General features: G+C 36.6%; 1 protein-coding gene across 1 annotated transcript in view; it reads left to right on the top strand.

Moving 5' to 3' along the window:
- VPS8 (VPS8, CORVET complex subunit) overlaps positions 1 to 20,917 on the top strand; it is a gene marked incomplete at its 3' end in the record, with an annotated part of 188,224 nt that overhangs the window by 38,335 nt on the left and 128,972 nt on the right. Inside the window, exons 9-15 of the mRNA XM_021714853.1 lie at positions 1,849 to 1,854; positions 8,050 to 8,174; positions 8,856 to 8,942; positions 11,509 to 11,576; positions 12,841 to 12,994; positions 13,097 to 13,156; positions 14,909 to 15,016. Coding sequence (XP_021570528.1) covers positions 1,849 to 1,854; positions 8,050 to 8,174; positions 8,856 to 8,942; positions 11,509 to 11,576; positions 12,841 to 12,994; positions 13,097 to 13,156; positions 14,909 to 15,016 — 608 coding nt within the window. The remainder of the gene's footprint in view (positions 1 to 1,848; positions 1,855 to 8,049; positions 8,175 to 8,855; positions 8,943 to 11,508; positions 11,577 to 12,840; positions 12,995 to 13,096; positions 13,157 to 14,908; positions 15,017 to 20,917) is intronic.

Raw genomic sequence — 20,917 nt, forward strand, 5'->3', positions numbered from 1 at the left:
TTTGTGCACATGATTGCTTTCTTAAGACAAATTTATAAAAGTGGAATTGCTTGGGAGATAAACATTTGTCAAGAGATGAACATTAAGGACTTTTTCATATATACTGCCTAGTTGCCTCCTAGAAAAGTTTTACCAATTTGCTCTCCTGTCACGTGTCGGGATGATTATTTTCCTATGGGGGCATAATTTGTATTAAATAGAATTGTGAGCCGGACTCGGTGGCTCAGCCTGTAATCCCATGCCTTTGGGAGGCTGAGGTGAGTGGATTGCCTGAGCCCACGGATTCGAGACCCGCCTGGGCAGGCGAGACCTCATCTCTACAATAAATCAAAAAATTAGCCAGGCGTGGTAGCGCGCGCCTGTAGTTCCAGCTACTTGGAAGGCTGAGGCGAAAGGATCGCCGGAGCCCAGCAGGTCGAGGCTGCGGTGGCTGGGAGTGGCCACTGCACTCCAGTCTGGGCGACAGTGACTCCAACTCAAAAAAATAAAATTGTGGGAATGAATTTTATAAGGTTTTTTAGTTCATTCCTCTTCCTTTACATATGAAATGATTGAGGATCAGCGAGGTTAAATGACATGCACAGAGCCAAGTTCGGAATCAAGGAATACTGAATCTTATTGTCAGTATTTTCACTATTCTAAGCATTCCTGCTGTCCTGCGAGAAAAAGAGGCAAATTCCAAGATGTGAAGAAAATAGAAGTACTAAGTTGAATGAGGACAGAATGCAATGCATATGTTTACCTGTCAGTAGAATGCATGTAGATTTTTTGGAATCACTTTCCAGTGCTCACTTTCCTCAACTCTATCTGCTCTGATAGCCTTGTCTTAACAAGAGGTTATAAGAATATATGACTGTAATCAAACTTATGTAGAACTTATTGCAAACAAATTAAAATGAACATTTCAAAAATAAAAACTAACAGAGGAAAAAAGTACATTATCTTTTGATACTGTCTTTTTAATTTCCTCGGGCCTGCTTCCTGACTTTTCAATACCCCAACAGCTTTCTTGTAGATATGAGGAAATGGTGATCTTTCATTATAGTTTCATGGAAGAGAAAGTATGCCAAGGTGAACATTTTGAGAACGAGTCATGATATTCTAGTTGTGCTTTGGATTTTAATAGTGTGGTTAATAAACTTAACTCATTGTTTATTAGAATCAGATGTTAGGACAATGTGTTTTAACAGATGGATTAAAATATGTTTGAAAGTCCAGGAACAAATGGCAGGGTAGTAATACTATAAAGTGTCTAGATTAGAAGTCTGGGTTAGATTTGATCTCTTTTAAACATCTGTGTTGATCATAGGAGAAAGTGTAGCAGGAAGAACTATACTTCTTTAAGAATCATTTGATTCTCTGAAATAGAATCCCAGATCATTAAAATAGAAATCATTATGAGTTTTTTACAGGCTGATGTTTATTGCCTACTCTTGTAGAAATATAGGTATATGACATTTAAAAAATATCTTGGCTCTTACCTTATACAGAGTCTCAAAAGTTTAAATCTTAATAAAGATATTTCCCTACCTAAGATCCTTAGTTTTTCATTTTTGGGGGTTGTTTGTATACTTTAATAGATTATCTTTTTGATATAGTTTTTGTTTCTGACTAACTTAAACATGAATTTACTTACTGTGCTATAATTTGAATTATATGCATTTTTCTTTTCCTATAACCCATACTTTAATATAATCATGAATGCTAGAGACATCACTTAATCATACTTTGTGTCATTCCTACAAATAACTAAAGCTCACCACTTATACTCTTGAGATTTTTACCTGCCTTTTCTCTGAACTGATTTCTTCTCTCTCTCTTTTATTCTTTTCTTCATGGATTCAAAAGGAAAAGGTATAGTAATTTTAGTTTGTATGAGTGGTTTTTTATTTTGACCTTTTTAATGCTGGAAGAGAATGCTATCAATTATAGTTAGTGCCCTCTTTTGTAGACTTTATTGACAAAAATCCCGCCTAATAGAACAATTGGTTAAAGCAGAAAAACTGTAAAATATATGTATATCTTCAATGTTTTATTTTAACCGAAAATATGCAAATTTGTATTGTCCCCTAATCTTTTGATGCAGTCCCAAGTTTTTTCTTTGAGTTTGTATCTGCCAGTTGGAGGTCTGCAGTATCTTTTTTGGCATAAAATTAATCAATAATGGGTCATGTAGGATTTGTAGTTTTAATTTTTTAAAAATGAGGTAAAAGCTTACTTGTCTGTGAATCAATGAGTGAAAAATTCTAGATTTTATCAAAACTTTCTTTTAATCTTTTACCATCATCTTGTCAAAACCTCATTTTGTGACACTTTTGTAAAGCAATTTATCTTTACTAAGTTTTTCTAAAGCGTTCGTTTAGTGTTCATAGAAGCAACAACTCTTGTTTTTTTCCCTGTATTTCATCAGTTGATATACTGTTTAAGTATTAAAGCATAGTAACATTACAGTGACATAAACAGGTTTGGGAATGAACACAACTGACTCTTAGTAAGCATCAGCTTTCTTGAAGAGAGCCAGTTAGCCATGGGGGTTCAGTGTGTCCTGGCTTCAGTCAGTAAGCTTTACAGAAGAAGGAGAGCTTTACTTTTGTGAGTAGGTTAGATGGAGTTCAGGTTAAAGTCCTTCTACTGTTTGGTGATTATTGATGAAGAATGTTTCCTAATAAGATCTCTTTTCCTCATCCTCCTTAGTCCTGAAGAAAATTTAGTTAAATAAAGGATAAGAAAAGAGTAGGATTGAAGAATGATGAATACTGGCAGATAAAATAGAGTTCTATACACACAATTAAATTAGATTCCTTCTAGGATATAGGTATTTTCTTTTTTGGTAGTTTCTGGGAACTGATAATTAAAACAAATTAGGGGTAAACAAATAGAGTATTGGGGCCGAACTCGGTGGTTGAACCTGTAATCCCAGCACTTTAGGAAGCTGAGGTGAGAGGATTGCCTGAGCCTGTGGGTTCGAGATCAGCTTGGGCAACTTGGCAAGACCTCATCTCTACAATATATAAAAAATTAACTGGACATAGTAGTGCACACCTGTAGTTCCGGCTACTTGAAAGACTGAGGTGGAAGGATCACCTGAGCCCAGCAAGTCGATGCTGGGGTGACTGTGAGTGTTCGTTCCACTGTACTCCAACTTGGGCAGCAGAGTGAGACTCCAACTCAAAAAAAAATAAAAATAAAAAAATTGAACTAATTTTGGCAGATGAAATGAGTTAGCAGAAATTTTTGAAGTATGTTCAAATTTAGATTTTGGGGCTATTATAAATTTCATATGTTATTTGTGACTTTTCTTTGCTATTCAACACATTACTCTTCCTTTTTTTTCCCTCAGCCCAAACATACTCATTGTCAGCATATTACTCTTAAGCCTCATATGCTAAAGACATCAACCCTAAGCAAAGTGTACTTTGAAAGATATACTAATAAAAGATATAGGCATAATTCAGTGCAGTATCAAATAAATGTGTATTTTGTGATATTTGGGCTTCAAGTTCTCTTAATTGGTAAGCTATATTATTGTTATTCCTAATTTTTTGCATTGTACCATTTGATAGTTTTCATGCTCTGTGTCAACTCAGTGAAGGGTATAGGAAAAGTGATAGTCTCGTTGCATATTTCTTGCTCAGGGTCACTTTTGTAAAGATCCATTCTGATTTTTTTTAAATTCTAAGTTGACAAGACCAACCAACTGTACTTTTATGTAGCCTTGTAAATGAAATTAGATATACTATTAATTTAATACCTTTTTTCCAACAGTAGACAAAGGAAAATTCAGAAAGGAGAGGGAGAATAGATTTTTAAGAAATTAATGAGATCAAGAATAACCTGGAGAGGGCTCTGATTTTCACCTTTCTTACTTCTGCCCAGGTCCATGTTCTTTCCATGTAGCAATAGAATTTAAGTATTTTAAAGCGTTTTTATGTTTATTTTGGTTAAATACCCTTTCCCAGAATTATCTAGACTACAGAATGTTTAGTTACTCTAGCAGGAGCTTCAGTAAGACTTTGTTTTCTTCTTTCCATAGAAATTCTATCTTTTCTGAATTTAGTCTAAATTATATAATAGCAAGTTTGTTAATATGGTACTATACAGATAGAATGTACAAAAATAGAAATAAGAGCTGATAAATATTTTTGTGGAGTTAAAGTAGATTACATTTGATACACTGTTTATTACCTCTTTCACCACCATCTGCTGTTTTGTTTAATGTGTGTGTGAACATAATTTATAAATTAGTTTGTGATGAGAACCTATAATAATAATATTAAAATAATATTCGAGGGACATTGAGTTGGTTCCTTTGTGCCTTATCTTACTTTACTAATTTATTTCTCTTAGCAATGCAATGAGGTAATGGGCATTTTTCTACATTTTACAGATAAAGATAGGGAGGTTAAGCAAATTTAAGTAATATTCCTAAAATTACCCAGATACTGTAGTAATGACGCCTGTAACTCTTTGGGAATAGGAATGGGATTAAAATTCAGGTATCTGTTTTCACAGTCATATTACCTTTTAAAGAGACATTATAAAGATAACAAATATATGTGAAAATCAAGAAAAAAATTGAGAATATTTTTATTAACACAGGTTGGTGGAATGTAAAATTAATACATATTTCAGGAGTAGCCAAGTTTGATAATTTAGTTCCCATCTTAGTTGGTTTTTAGTATGTGGGAACGATAGGAAAGCTTGGTTTGGTTTTTAATTTAGAAGTTAGGTATGTCCTTTTTCTTCCTGCATTTCATCCATTGCCACTCTTTTCTATTTCCTCTTAATGATACCCTTATTTTCTTTTTTACCATACTCCTCAAGTCTCTTGTTCATGCTTATTGTGCCTTATAAGAATACTTAAATTGTCTAATTTAAAACATGAGCTTGATTAAATTGGAAAGTGGTAGTGAGTGTCTTTAAGTATGGATGGATCAGAACCCTATGAAGTTTGGATCTCAAAACAGGGACTACGAAGGATCAGCAGCATGCTGTTTGGACACTGCTCTGTACCTGGAAGGCAGGAAATACAAACTCAAGGGACTGAAATTTATACCAGCCTCTATTTTTGTCCTCTTACTTTCAGTCCATCTGTGCCTATACATGTGACCCAAAGTAGTAGTATATATAGATACTATCACCCAACTATCATATCATGACAGTTTGCAAATTAAGATATGTGGATAATCCACTAACTATATAAGGTGACCTTGACGAAATAAGGATCATGGAAAACAGTTTTAGGCAGGCAATTTCAGCAGAGCAAAATAAAATGTGAGGTAATATTTAGAGTCAGGAAAATGGTAGAATAAAAAGAAACTCTTAATAATTTGAATTAGACTGGACTTGGTGGCTCAGCCTGTAATCCCAGCACTTTGGGAGGCCGAGGCGGGTGGATCGCCTGAGCCTGTGGGTTTGAGACCAGCCCAGGCAACTTGGTGAGACCTCGTCTCTACAAAAAAAAATTAGCTGGGTACAGTAGGTGAGTGCCTGTAGTGCCGGCTACTTGGAAGACTGAGGGGAAGGATCGCCGGAGCCCAGTGGGTCGACTTTGGGGTGACTGTGAGCATGCCACTGTACTCCAGCCTGGCTGACAGAGTGAGACTCCAACTCAAAAATAATAATTTGAATGAAATTGAGGGAGGGAGGAAAAATCAGGGGAGAGACCAGTCTAGATGTATTGAACATTATCTTTAATTATATAATTCTAAATGTGAATGGTGATAGTGACTTTTAAAATAATCAGATCTTGTATATTTGAGTTTTATTCCTTTTCAGATGTTCCTCTTGAAAGATTAAAGTCCAAAACAGTTTTAAAAATCGAGTATTTTCTATGTGTTAGATACAGTACAGCCATTAATTGTTTCAGAACTCATGGGGGAAGAGGGATTGCTATTTGAGCCAGTTTATGAACACAGAAAAATACTCTTACAGTGTTTACTTTGGATGGGCAAAAGGATATACCTAATATTATTCCCTAGACCTGAGAATGAATATCTTTAGGCTCTGACAGCTAGATTTACTCTTTTTTTTTTTTTTTTTTTGAGTTGGAGTTTCACTCTGTAGGCCAGACTGGAAGTGGCACGCTCCCGGCCACCGCAGCCTCCACCTGCTGGGCTCCGGCGATCCTTCCGCCTCAGCCTTCCAGGTAGTTGGAACTACAGGCGCGCGCTACCACGCCCGGCTAGTTTTTGATTTATTGTAGAGACGAGGTCTCGCCAAGTTGCCTAGGCGGATCTCGAACCCACAGGCTCAGGCAATCCACTCACCTCAGCCTCCCGAAGTGCTGAGATTACAGGCTGAGCCACCGAGCCCGGCCTAGACTTACTCTTATAGAGGGAGAATTTGCAAATGAGAAGGCTAGTCAGCTGATTGTCAGATGCCTTTTGAGTGCAGGGCACCAAGCACGGTATTCTGGGAGTCTTAATTCACTCATAATCTTAGTTCTCAAAGGGGGACTTAGTCCTCATAGTCTGATGGGGGGAGCAAGACATATGCAAAAACTTGCATGTAGATAGATAAGGGGAGCACGAACAAGTGCTGGGATGTTGCCTAGGAGAAGTCCTAGAGGAATTTAAAAAAATTATTAGATAATAAAATTTAATAAATGCTTGCGTGCCTTCTGGAAAAATCAGAGGTGACTAAGGCATGATCCTTGCCATTAAAAAACATAATACTAGCCGGGTTTGGTGGCTGAGCCTGTAATCCTGCGCTTTGGGAGGCTGAGGTGAGTGGATTGCTTGAGCCTGCGGGTTCGAGACCTGCCTGGGCAATTTGGCGAGACCTCATCTCTACAATAAATAAAAAAAAATTAACCGGGTGTGATAGCGTGTGCCTGTAGTTCCAGCTACTTGGGAGGCTGAGGGGGAAGGATCGCTGAAGCCCAGCAGGTCGAGGCTGCAGTGGCCGGAAGTGGTGCACGCCAGTCTGGGTGACAGAGTGAGACTCCAACTCAAACAAAACAAAACAAAAGACATAATACTATAAGAAAGCATTTGGCAGTAGCGGAACACTGCCAGGGGATGGGGGGGACAGGGCACATGAAATCAATAAGGGTATCTGATCTCAAACTGGACGAAGTGGGGACCAAAGTGAGGCCCAAGCTTTATCTGTATGATGACTTCTTATCTTCCTAATCCTGAATTGTCCCCCACATTTTCAAAATAAATAAAAATAAATAAGTAAAACAATCTAGTAGATATTTGAATCATTTGCTTTTAGCATATCAAATATTGTGCTTCAAATAATTTTCTAGATTAGTTTGAATGTTTACTCTAATTTTTTGGCACTGTTAATTTGCTTAGTAAATCTTTTCTTCACAGATAATATAAATGTAAATTTCAGCCAAATTCTAAATTAATACATTTTGATTTTTGAAGTTTTATAGTTTTGTTCTTTTTTTTTTTTTTTTTTTGAGTTGGAGTCTCACTCTGTAGCCCCGACTGGTGTACAGTGGCTGCTCCCGGCCACCGCGGCCTCGACCTGCTGGGCTCCAGCAATCCTTCTGCCTCAGCCTTCCAAGTAGCTGGAACTACAGGCGTGTACTACCACGCTCAGCTAATTTTTGATTTTATTGTAGAGATGAGGTCTCACCAAGTTGCCCAGGCAGGTCTCGAACCCACGGGCTCAGGCAATCCACTCACCTCAGCCTCCCAAAGGCGCGGGAGTTTTATAGTTATTTTAAAAGAAGATAGTATTACCTGTAACCTTGCATCTTGAAAGTGGCAAGAAATACAATTCAGGATGAGACAGATGAAAGATAGTTTGTTCAAGGAGGTGCAGATTTCTTATGGAATTTTTGACTTATCACTGACAAGTTTTATATTCTACTTCCTTGCAGATCTTGTTTTTTTCTGTGTTCTTAGTGTCTAAGACAATGCCCAGCATCTATTAGATGCTCAATAAATGCATTTTAAAAAGAATGTGACTCTGTCATCTGCTTCTTTTAATTCTTGTCACCTCCCAAGTCTTTGCAAACATGCCTGTTTATATGTATTTATTCTCTCTCTTCCATTTCTTTTACTTGACTTTACAAACTGCTTTCCTTAGATCAGAATCAAGCTTTGCGACTCTGTCTGGGTAGCACTGGTGTTGGAGGTCAGTATGGAGCCATCTCTGCCCTCAGTATCAACAATGACTGCTCAAGACTTCTTTGTGGCTTTGCTAAAGGACAGGTAAGATATGAACTTTCTTTTGTCCATAAGCTAATGTTAAAATAAGATCCATTTTTAAAAACTAATAGACCAGTATTTCAAAGATGTGTGTTATGAAGTGATATGACCCAGAATCTTTAATTTTTTATATCCTAATTCATGTGTCTATTTGAGCAAAGACCTTTTATAAACAAACCAGAGTGTTGTACAAAGTATCTTTTTTTTACAGTGGTGCAAATAATTGTGTCTGCTTTTTTAGATACATTAGGTTCTGCTTTCTGTTTTCTTACTTCTGTGTTCCTAGGTAACTTTTGGCATGTCTTTCTTTCCACTTCTGATACTGGCTGTATGTTATAGTTTTTCCCATCTTCTGACTTATATATCACTAGCTAGGTTGGCATTAAGCCTTTCCTATAGTTTTTACCAGTACTAAACAGATTGACTTATTAGAGAAATTTATTTTACCTCTCAGTATAAGAACATTTAACTTCTAAAGGGAAAAGTAGGTTGGGCACGTGGGTGAAGATGGAGTAAAGACTCCACTGTTTAATGGATCTGCAAACTTGAGGTGTGTTTTAACTTTATAACTCTTTGCTTGCAATGTTTATAGACCAGGAATAGATTATTTCAACCAGAAGACAGGATACTTAAGTCCAAAAAAGAGCAATAAATTTGTTTTTAAAGCACTTAGTTGTCTTATAGATCACCATGTGGGATTTGGCTAGTGGAAAACTTCTAAGATCAATAACAGATGCTCATCCTCCAGGAACAGCAATATTGCATATCAAGGTAATAGTTTTGTTTTCTTTTTCTAATAACTTTTATTATGCCTTTGTGTCGATTTTAAAGTAAATTTCTCTATATTGATAATCAGAAGTTCAAAAACTATATTTAACATGAAACTGAACATTACCTTATAAATAAATAGAAACCTTAAATTGACCTACCTTTTATTTGACTAGCCAAAGATGATGTTTTCCCAAGTTAAAACCAGATATAGGCAAGTATGGAAGTATTCAGCTTCAAGCTGTGTTGAAGTTTAATAGATAATAGCAACAAAAAGGGCAAGCTGATGTGATCCTAGACTAGAGGATGGCAGTAAAGACAGGCAGCACCCTGCTGAAACTCATATGAAGGTTTTAAAATGTCTTTTTCACCTTTGTTTAGTTGGCCAAAATTTTATTGCTGAGGTGGTGTGCTCTGTCACCTTTTGTTGGGAGTTGCTTGAGGTTCAAGGCACCAGTTGTGAAAGAACCAGCGTTTGGATTATCTTTAGGAATGAATCTATTTATTTATTTTCTTTCAGGACTCTAAAGGGAAAGCACTAAGATCCTAGTCTTGGCTTTCTCCTTATAGACCTGAAAAAAATAAACTGACTTAGGTACAGATTTCATTTATAAATACATTGTGAACGTTGATTCTTCCATGCTGTCAAGTCCATGTTCAGAAGCATAAAAGGCAAAGGATTATAGCTAGGGAAGTCTAAAATCAGATCTTCTAGATTTTAATCATGTACACATTTTGTTACTTAGCTGTGCCGAACTCTCCCATCCATACATATACTATGCTTTTTAAAGTCTGCAAGCATCTGGAGTTTATATGTTTCTAGGTTAGTTACAAAAAAGTCTTTGTGACAAAGCAGCATTGAAACATTTAGTAACAGTAAAAACAACCAAGGCAAGTAAAAGTGGAAAGAGTTTCTCCTTTTTCAGATCATGATGGTAATTTACTTTGATCTCTTTTCATATGGCATGTGCCAATTTCCAGTATGTTATAAGTTGTTTGCCCTATCTCTCTTAATAGATTAAGATCTTTGAAATCAGAATGTTTGCTATTTATTTTTGTGTTTTACCCATAGTAGCTGCTCAATAAATGGTTGAAGGAATAATTAGTTGGTGGTATTTATAAAAGGGCAATCCTTTTTGCAGGAAAAAAATGTTAGGAGAAACAATAAAAAACAGAAGTGATAAATACAGAGGGAAAAGAATAATGCAGCTGAGATTAAAAGCATAGTAATAGGAGCCATTGTGTTGCTTGGGAATGGATGAAGGTGGTACATGCAGACTCTGACATTAGAGAGATATATATGAATTTGAATGAGATTGAATACTTTTGAAGTCTTGGATTGACAACAGCCACTTGCATTTCAATACTCTTACACATTGTTCTTCAAACTTAACTCTACATCCCATCAGTAACAATTTTGGCTTACATCCTTTATAGGTATTCATGTATGTGTGTGTAATTATATAAATGTACTACTGTGCTGATTTTTATGTACATTATAAAGCACATACACAAGAAGGAGAAAATTAAATAGAAATACAAGTTCTGTTATTTTTTTCCTACACTTCAGAGGACCATCTCATGCACACTCCTAGGGTATATGCTTTACTTTGACAACTGTTCATCCAGGCTTTGAAAGCAAAGGTGTAGGACTTCTTTACTATGTCTATGTGTTGGTCAAGGAAGAGTAATTTTATTGTTATTATTATTTTATTATTATAAAGATGTGGGGTACAATTCAGGGTTAGGTATACAAACATTGGTTATACTGGTACCCTTGTTGATGAGGAAGAGTAATTTTACTATGACCTCCTGTACTGCAACCATCCCTAAGAGCATGAGGCAAGCCATTTATGATGGTTCACTAACCTTTGGGTTTATGGAGGCTAGTCACTATATATGATACAAATTAAGTTATTCTATTTTGCATCCTGCAACATTTACCATACCTCATATGACTTTAAGACTGTCTGTCATTGTGAACATTATTTATTTATTATTCTGAGTTTTCTAGGTTAGGTAATATTAACTGAAGTATATTCTGTGGAAGAATATCAAGGAGGTAGCACATTTTAGAAAGAATTATATAAAACATTAAAATGTTTTAGCTATAGCAGATCAACTCTTCACTTATTCAGAAAACATATTTAGACATGTTTATCTCCCAAAGATACCAAGTATTTATAATGAGTATTTATTCTTGAAATCTAGGCAACTGCAGATGTATCCAAAGGATCCTATTCTTTTAGTAGCAATTTGTTAAAAAGTCAATGTTAGGAATTCAAGTAGAGAACTTATGGTTTTGTATTTAGCTTGTATTTGTCTTTTATCCTGATGAAAAGTGGCTTTGCTTTTTGAAAACCTCAGTTTTTAGAAGACATTGAGCCATTTTTGTTCTAAATAAAGGTAAGTTTATATGTTTAGAATGGTGAGGTGAATCTAGCTTAGGTTATTTAAAATCCTATTAAATGTGTGTGTTGCAGATTTTCAAATTTTTTTGCTCCTTCTCAATACTTGACTGGTTGTTTGTTTAAAAATCTGCAAGAAAATAAATTCCTTCTCTGTTTAGTTTACAGATGATCCAACTCTTGCAATTTGCAATGACAGTGGAGGCTCTGTGTTTGAATTGACATTTAAGTAAGAGACTAATGGACATTTCTTGACAAATGAAATGGCTAGCTGTGGTTTAATGATTTGAAATCGAACATGAACAAAGCATGTGAATGACTGTATTACATGTTATGGCTGTGTATTATAATTACTTGAGAAGGCTTATAGGCCATATGGAGTTCAAGGACTGGCACTCCAAAGTTTTATCTCAGTAGATCTGAGTTGGGATTCTGGACTCCTACTCCCCAGGGAATTCTTATGTGTTATTAAACTTGGGAAAAACTATTCTGGAATAGCTCACTAATTTTGGTTTAGGCCCAAGACCTAGTTGATTACATCCATACTGAGGAAGTGTAAAAAAGGTTTTCATTGCCTTAGAATTGTCCAGTTTTCTCTTTAAATAAGAGAAAAGCCTATCTAGATACATAAAAGAAATTTATGAAGCTGAGTTTTTTAAAAAATAGTACATAACATTCATTGTGTATTATGTTTCCATAAGTTCTTCAAGGTTAACAGCTATCTTTGTTTCTTGTATTTCTTGTAGATTCTAACAATACTAAGCACTAATTAATTTATTAAAAAATAGCTTTATTATTCAGCTAGTGTTTATTGAGCATCTATGTATAGGCACTTATCTAGATTTCAAAGTTATAGCAGTGAACCTTTGTTCCTGCTGTAATAGAACTTATGTTCTAGTTGTGGTGAGGGCAAAGAGACATGGAAAAACTACCCATAAATGGAATCACTTCAGTTAAGTATGAGTGCTGTGAAGAAAAGAAGACGGGTCAGTATGCTAGAGTGTACTTGAGAATAACTCAGGAATGCCTCTCTCAGAAACATAACATTTGAAAAAAGACCTGAATGATGTGACAGACAACAAATGCAAAGATCTGGAGGAAAAGTTCCAGGCAGAGGAACATTTGAACACAAAAGGTTTAGATGGGCACAAACTTGTCCTGCTGGAACAGCGGCAGAAGGCAGGTGTGGCCGAAGCATGACTTTGTCAGGAGTACGGTAGTGGGAGAGGAGTGAAGGCAGGAGTCCGATCATCTCCTTTAAAGACAAGGGGAAAGAGTTTGGATTTTATGTGGCAAGCTGATGGAGTGTTTTAGCAGAAGAGTGGTAGATCTGACTTATGTAATAAAATGATTACACTGCTGTCACTGTGGAGTTTAGATTGTTAGGGATAAGAGCAGGAGTTAGGAGGCTATTAAGGTCATCCCGTGCTAGAGATGGTAGTGCCTTGGGCCATTGCTAAATTGATTCTGAATTTTTTAAATTACATTTTCAGGAGAGTGATGGGAGTGAGAACATGTGAATCTAGATGTTTATTCAGTGGTTCCAAGGGTGAAGTTTGCTGTATTGAGCCTCTACATTCTAAGCCTGAATTGAAAGATCATCCGATCACACAGTTTTCATTATTGGCCATGGCATCCTTAACAAAGGTAGATGTATTTAGAAGATGAAGCTCATAGCTTTTATAGGCTTTGAATACCAAAATTTTGAAAATTGCAAGGTAAATATTAAAATGTCTTTTTCTCCTAAAGATACTGGTCATTGGATTGAAACCATCCTTGAAAGTATGGATGACTTTTCCCTATGGTCGGGTGAGTAAGCTTCTCCATCTTACTGGCAGAAGGATGGACCATGTTAGGAGGTGGAGGGAAATGATTTGCAAAGGGTTAATTATACGAGATAGTCAGAAAACTAGGTAGAATTAAAGTCTTGCTTCAAAGACCATTGTATGGCATACAACTGGCTTTTTTTTTTTTTTAACTTCAGTTTGATAGTCTATGTATTGCTGTCCTGGCATTTTGTGGTCACACCTAATTTCATGCATGGATTTTCCTAGGCTCACTCACTCCCCTTTTGAGTGCAGTTAAATTCCCTTATCAGATTTAAAGCTGGGGGACAAATTGATGTATTGAGTCCAAGCCCTAGTCTTCAATGTTTGAAAAACATTTTTTTGTGTGTGACTGCCATTCTGAGACAGGATGATGGTCATTGTTGTTGCTTTGACACTAAACTACTGGTAGACTCCACCCCACTGTACCTTCCAACATAAATAGCAACTATACTTGCTTTTCTTACCTTCTGCCTCTGATATTTTACTTTGAGGATGATACTTCCAAGAATGTGTTATTCATACCCCGGTCTCCCCTTTCTTTCCTGCTTAGTTGTTTTCAGAGAATTGTGATCTTCATATATATATATAGGGAAAGGTGTGGATGGGATGGAATGGAATGGAGAATAGTGGTATAGAACTCTGGCTAGTTTAGAAAGAAACCCCTATACTGAGGGAGATCACTTTTGTTTTCTTGTTGATACTTTGTGTGTCTCTGGGCCCCAGAGGATGCAAGTATGTTTTTTCTGATGGCAAAATTGGCTTAGATTGCCATTAACATTTCTTAGGTTCATTGAGGTTTTTATTGTGGTGGCATATGATTGCTTCTTTTTGTATGTTTTTATTGATATTTTTTCTAACATTTGTGATGAACATTTTCAAACAAATAGAGAAGTTGTAAGAATTTCACATTGAACACTTGTATACCTACCATCTAAATTCTGTCATTAACATTTTGCTATACTTTCTTCATTACATATGTGTTCGTCTATCTCACTGCTCATCAAACTATGTTTTAAAAATGTATATCAAAGTAAATTGTGGAAACCTATACTTCTTCCCCTTAAATATTCAGCATGCATATCATTAAAGTTTATTCTTTGTTTAGGTTTTTCCTTTGGTGTAAAATTTACATACAAAAAAAAGCACAAATCTTGAGTATACAGTTGCTGACCTTCGACAAATGGATACACTTTTGTAACCCAAATCTCAGTCAAGATACAGAACATGCTCCCTTCTGACATGTCCTGGTCACTCCTTGCTTCACTGGAATTTTTATGAGAAAGTGGGAAAAGTTTCATTAAGGAACAATAGTCAGATGCTGTTTTTAACCAGTTTTCTCTTTGTTCTTCTGTTTATTTATTTAATTTATTTATTTTTTATTTTTTTGAGTTGGAGTCTCACTCTGTCACCCAGACGAGTGCAGTGGCCGCTTCCGGCCACTGCAGCCTCGACCTGCTGGGCTCCGGCAATCCTTCCGCCTCAGCCTTCCAAGTAGCTGGAATTACAGGCATCCGCTACCACACCTGACTGATTTTTTTTAATTATTGTAGAGATGAAGTCTCACTGCCCAGGCGGGTCTCAAACCTGTGGGCTCAGGCAATCCACTCACCTCAGCCTCCCAAAGGCGCGGGATTATAGGCTGAGCCACCGCGGGATTACAGGCTGAGCCACCGAGCCCGGCTGTTCTGTTTATTAACTGTGATGACTTTTTTTTCTCTCTTTCCTCACTTAGATGGATCCTTCTAGTGTTCCATTGCTGGCCTGGCATTTTGTGGCAGTGCATAATTATGTGAATCCCATGCTTGCCTTTTGCAGAGGAGATGTTGTTCATTTTCTTTTGGTAAGTCCTAATATAATGCTACATCTGTTATAAAGTCTCTGTATTTTTTTTTTCCTGATTCACAAGTAATTTAATATGTGTTGAAGAAATCTATCTTGCTATCATAAGCCTTTGGAGAGAGCATGAATTATTTAATTTTTATTTAAGGCTTTAATGATTAACATGGGGGAAAAACTGATTACCCTAGGCTCCATAACCTTTCATGGTTTATTTCTCAGTTCCATTTCCTATGAATGAGAAATAATTAATGGTTTATGTGTATATATAAACATATGAATGTGAATATGAGCATATTAATGGTTTACCTATCTACATAGATGTGTGTGTTTATTAGAAAGAAAATATCATTGAGTACCTACTGAAGCAATTGAAGGAAATATGCAACATAATTTCTTCTTTTGCATAGCTTATAATAATATCATTTGAAAAGCAAAACTAGGACACTCATTACTACTAGAGCACATGGTTTTAAGGACTGAACTGTGTGATGAGAATTAAAAGTTGACATAATTTCAGAGTAAGAAGAGATTATTAGTATAGACTAAAGAGGCCGTTGACAGGTTTATGAAGAATATACAGTAACTAATGCAGGAGGGGTAGGTATGCATATTAGGGGAAGTGAGATGAACTGAAGTCACAGATGTAAGAATGTGCCCATGTAATCTCTTCTCAGAGTTCCTAACTCAGTGAAGTCAGAGCACCACTGCCCACCTAGTTTCTCCAACCAGAAAACTAGGGAGTGGCCTTTCGGCTACCTTTCTCTTTTTATATGTACTCCATCACCAAATCCTGTTTACTCTATCTCTAAAATTTCTTGACTTATTTTGTCTCCCTCATTGCTGTTTTCCTAGTCTCAACTGTGCACGTGTCTAGCCTAGACTCTGAAGTAACTTCCTAACTAGTCTCTGACCTTAGTGCCTTTCCATATACTTTTGACTCTGCCAGGAAAGTTCTATGCTCTTTTCCACTGTATCCTAGCATGTGATAGCATTGTCTTCCCTGACCTCCTGATCTACATGAGTGCTTCCTGCACGTACAGCTGTAAGACCTTCTCCTTTGATAACATTCAGCACTTTTTTTTTTTTTTTTTTGAGTTGGAGTCTCACTCTGTTGCCCAGACTGGAGTGCAGTGGCTGCTCCCAGCCACTGCAGCCTCGATCTGCTGGGCTCCGGCGATCCTTCCGCCTCAGCCTTCCAAGTAGCCGAAATTACAGGCATGCGCTACCACGCCCGGCTGATTTTTTCATTTATTGTAGAGATGAGGTCTCGCTGCCCAGGCGGGTCTCGAACCCGCGGGCTCAGGTAATCCAGTTACCTCAGCCTCCCAAAGGCACGGGATTACAGGCTGAGCCACCGAGCCTGGCTAACATTCAGCACTTTTTAAAATTACCTGTCTAGTTTTTTTTCTCTCTCTCACTAGGCTATGTGTGTAGAGACCAACTTTACTGTTCTATATCCAGCCACTTGGATAGTGCCTGTATACAGTAGATGCTTAGTGAATGTTTATAGGATTAATGACGGGGAGAAACTGGTGGTAGAAAATAAAATTGAATATTTGGAGTGGACCTAGACTAAGAGTTGACAAACTGCCTTTTGGACCAAGTCTGGCCAACAAATCTGTTTCTGTAAATTAAGTTTTATCGGAACACAATCATACCTATTTGTTTATATGTAATTTATGGTAATTTTATCACAACAATGGTACAGTTGAGTAGGTGTGACAGAGACTTTATGGTTTGCAGAGTCTAAAATACTTACTATGTGACCTTTTACAGAAAGTTTCCTAACCCCTGATTTAGATTACATGATGATTGGCCTGGATTGGTAATCGGGAACCTTCACAGATTCTTAGGTAATTAAAGTGATAAAGATGTGAATGAAGTGATGTTTTAGGAAGATCAGTGTAGAAGTAGCAAAAAGAATAGATCATAGAAGGTTGGAGGGAAATAAAAGGCTTTTCTCTTGTAATAAAGGAAATATGAGGTGTTAGATAAAGATTATTGGTTACAGTGAGAATTAAGGGATGATACTTTGAAGGAAAGACAAGGTATCTCATGATATTGGATCTGGAGACTAAAGGACATGAAGCATTACATTTCTGACTTTGTATTTTAAAATCACGAAATATTTGAAGGGAGATTGGGGAGAAAATTCTTAGGGAAGATTCTAAAGTGTTGAGTTGGAGGTAAAGGAGGGACTCTCAAGTGTATCAAGGATGTCTTATGAGCAGATGGCAGTCCACGTCTGGAGTAAAAATGAGAATTACAGGAGAGAAGGTAGTTGAAGCTCTGAAAAACAAAACCTAGAGCATACATAACTTTGGCAGACACTCAGGCAGGAGAGAGGAAAAAGGAGATGAAACAGGAAAGGCAGTTCTTATAAAGGCACATTGAGGTAGGAGTGGAAATGGGACAGTATAGTATCACACAGGCAACAAAGAAGAAAAACTTTTGGGACTGTATAGTTTCAGGGTAATACCAATACCAGAGAAAGATCAAGAAGGAGGTAGGACCACTGGAAATAGCAATATCATTCATTGAGCCTTTTTTTTTTTTGAGGAAAAAAAAAGATTTATTTAAAAAGACATCACTTCCTACATGTGGCTGTCTGGGGTGCGATCTGATGCCACATGGAAGATTCAGAGAATTGCACAGAAGTTAGATTAAACCATATAGTTTATTTAAAACTGAATTAGAGAAAGAGAGGGGAGAGAGAAGATTCACCTTCCCAAGGTGGGAGAGGGGGCCAAAGCCAGGAAGCATGGTGACAACCATAGCTCAAAGAGCATATGGCCACACCAGAGTCTAGCAAGGAAACTTTTCAGAGGATTAATTATCAGTGGAATGGGTAGTGGAAGGCTGTAGATTGTACAGCCTTGTTAGAGAAATGGGTATCTTAAAAAGCAAACTCATGCAATCAGTATTGGGTAGCAGGAAGAAGGAATCTAGTTAAATATTATCTATAAGAAGTAAACCAAGGAAAGGGTTTAATATATATATTTTTAATTTGAAGATAGAAAAGTAAAAAACATGTTTGAGAGCCAAAGGAAAAGCGCCCTTAGAAAGGAATTTTGAATATGCTAGCTAAGGAGAGGTAACATTAAACAATGATAGAGGGAGTAGGATTTAGAGTATGTAATCATGCATTGCATAATGATGTTTCAGTTAATGATAGTCTGCATATACAATAGTGGTCCCATAAAATTATAATACTGTATTTTCACTGTACTTTTTCTGTATCTAAATATGTTCAGATGCACAGAAACTGACCATTGTGTTACAGTTTTCTTACAGTATTCAGTATAGAAACATGCTGTACAGGGTTGTAGGCCAGGAGCCATAGGCTATACTATATAGCCTAGGTATATAGTTGAATACTATCAAGGTTTGTGTAAGTACATCCTATGATGTTTACACAATAACAAAATCACCTAACAATGCATTTCTTAGAACATGTCCCTATTGTTAAGTTACATATGACTGTCTATGGGTGAAGTGATTTTCCTTAGCAAGCACGTTAGAAAATTGTAGGGTAATAGATAACGTTGGCATTGATCTTTTTAGTTTATGAAACACATTCAATATATACAACAATTTGGTGTTCTTATTTTTATTTTACAGATGAGGAAACAGAAAGAATAAGTGATTGCCCCTGATCACAGCTATAATAGTGGGACTTAAACACATGGCTCTAGATCCCATGTTCATTTTATTAGAACATCTTTTCTTTAGGGAGAATTGATTTAGTGAAGTGAAGATGGGACTACATGAAGAGCCACATTAAGTAGTCTCAGTTTTTTGTTAAGGTATCCAGTGAGGTCAACATTCTAAGTGATGGGATTAGGAGGCAAAGAGAATTTGGGGCCTAAAGGGAAAGACCTCTATAACACTAATATGGGGAATGTGCAAGAAAACTCAGATTGAATTGAATATCATGAATTTCAGGTGATTGGTCTATCTCATGCTTTATCATTCTTCATCAGTGTTCTATAACCTGGGAGCAGAAGTGGAGAAACCAAAATATAAGGATGATTGAGAATTATAGAGTATATATGTACACATATATAAATAAAATATTGACACTCAAAGTTTTTTTGGGAAATTTTGGGCTGTTTGAATTATGTGAGGGAACTTCAAAAAGTTAGTGGAAAAATGATATCCCAGGAATGCAAGGATGATTCAACATATGCAAGTCAATAAATGAGATCCGCCACATAAACAGAATTAAAAACAAAAATCATATGATTATTTCAGTAGATGCAAAAGAAAAAAGCATTTGAGAAAATCTAGCATCCCTCCATGATAAAAACCTTCAACAAAGCAGGCATAGAAGGAACATTCCTCAAAATAATAAAAGCCATATATGACAAACCTACAGCCAGTGTCATCCTGAATGGAGAAAAGTTGAATATATTCTCTCTCGGTACTGGGACAAGGCAAAATGACTATTTTCACTACTTCTATTCAACATAGTACTAGAAGTCCTAGTCAGAGCAATCAGGCAAGAGAAGGAAATAAGGCATCTCCAAGTTGGAAAAGAAGAAATAAAACTATCTCTATATGCTAATGATATGATCTTGTAACTAGAGAATCCTAACAACTCCTCCAAAAGACTCCTGGACTTGGTAAATGAATTTGGTAAAGTTTCAGGATACAAAATGAAAACACATAGATCAGTAGCACTGCTGTACACCAGTAGTGACCAAGCAGTTAATCAAATCAATAACCCATTTTCATTTACAATAGTAGCCAAAAAGCTAAAATACCTAGGAAAATATTTAACCAAGGAGGTTGAAAGATCTTTATGAGGAGAACTACAAAACTCTGTTGAAAGAAACTGTAGAGAACACAAACAAATGGAGAAACCTCCTATGCTCATAAATTAGAGAAATCAACATTGTCAAAGCAACTATATTATCCAAAGTAATCTACAAATTCAGTGCAGTCTCTGTCAAACTACCAGTGTCATTTTTCTAGAAATTTTTAAAAACCCTAAAGTTCATATGGAATTAAGAAAGAGCCAGAATAACCAAAACAGTCCTAAGCAAAAAGAACAAAATTGGAAGCATCACATTATCTGACTTCAGATTATACTATAAAGCTGTAGTAACCAAAGCAGCATGATACTACAAGAACAGACACATGGACCAATGAAACAGAATAGAGAATCCAGAAATAAACCCAAATACCTATAATCAACTCATCTTTGACAAATTAAAGTATACACTGGGGAGAGGACACCGTATTCAACAAATGGTGTTGAGAAGACTGGATAGCCACATGCAGAAAAATGAAACTTGATCCCTATCTCTCACCATCTACAGAAATTAATTCAAGATGGATTAAATACTTAAATGTCAGACCTGAAACCATAAAAATCCTAGAAGAAAACCTAGGAAAATCCCTTCTGGACATTGGCTTATTCAAAGAATTTTTGACTAAAACCCCACAGCAAATACAACAAAACAAAAATGAGGGAGACTTAATTAAACTAAAAAGTTTCTACACAGCAGCCAGGCTCAGTGGCTCATCCTGTAATCCCGCGCCTTTGGGAGGCTGAGGTGAGTGGATTGCCTGAGCCCGCGGGTCAAGACCTGTCTGGGCAGTGAGACCTCATCTCTACAATAAATCAAAAAATCAGCCTGGCATGGTAGTACATGCCTGTAATTCCGGCTACTTGGAAGGCTGAGGTGGAAGTATCGCCAGAGCCCAGCAGGTTGAGGCTATGATGGCTGGGAGCGGCCACTGCACTCCTTTCTGGGAGACAGAGTGAGATTCCAATTCAAAAATAAAAATAAAAATAATAACAACTATGCCTTTGAAGGCAGTTCTTGTTCACCTCCTATTTGTTTTTATGATAATTCTAAATTTAATTATTATAAGGAGTTTTGTCGTATGTCTT

Source organism: Carlito syrichta, unplaced genomic scaffold (assembly GCF_000164805.1).
Source record: "Carlito syrichta isolate Samal-C Ts95f unplaced genomic scaffold, Tarsius_syrichta-2.0.1 Scaffold305827, whole genome shotgun sequence".
Taxonomy (NCBI): Eukaryota; Metazoa; Chordata; class Mammalia; order Primates; family Tarsiidae; genus Carlito; species Carlito syrichta.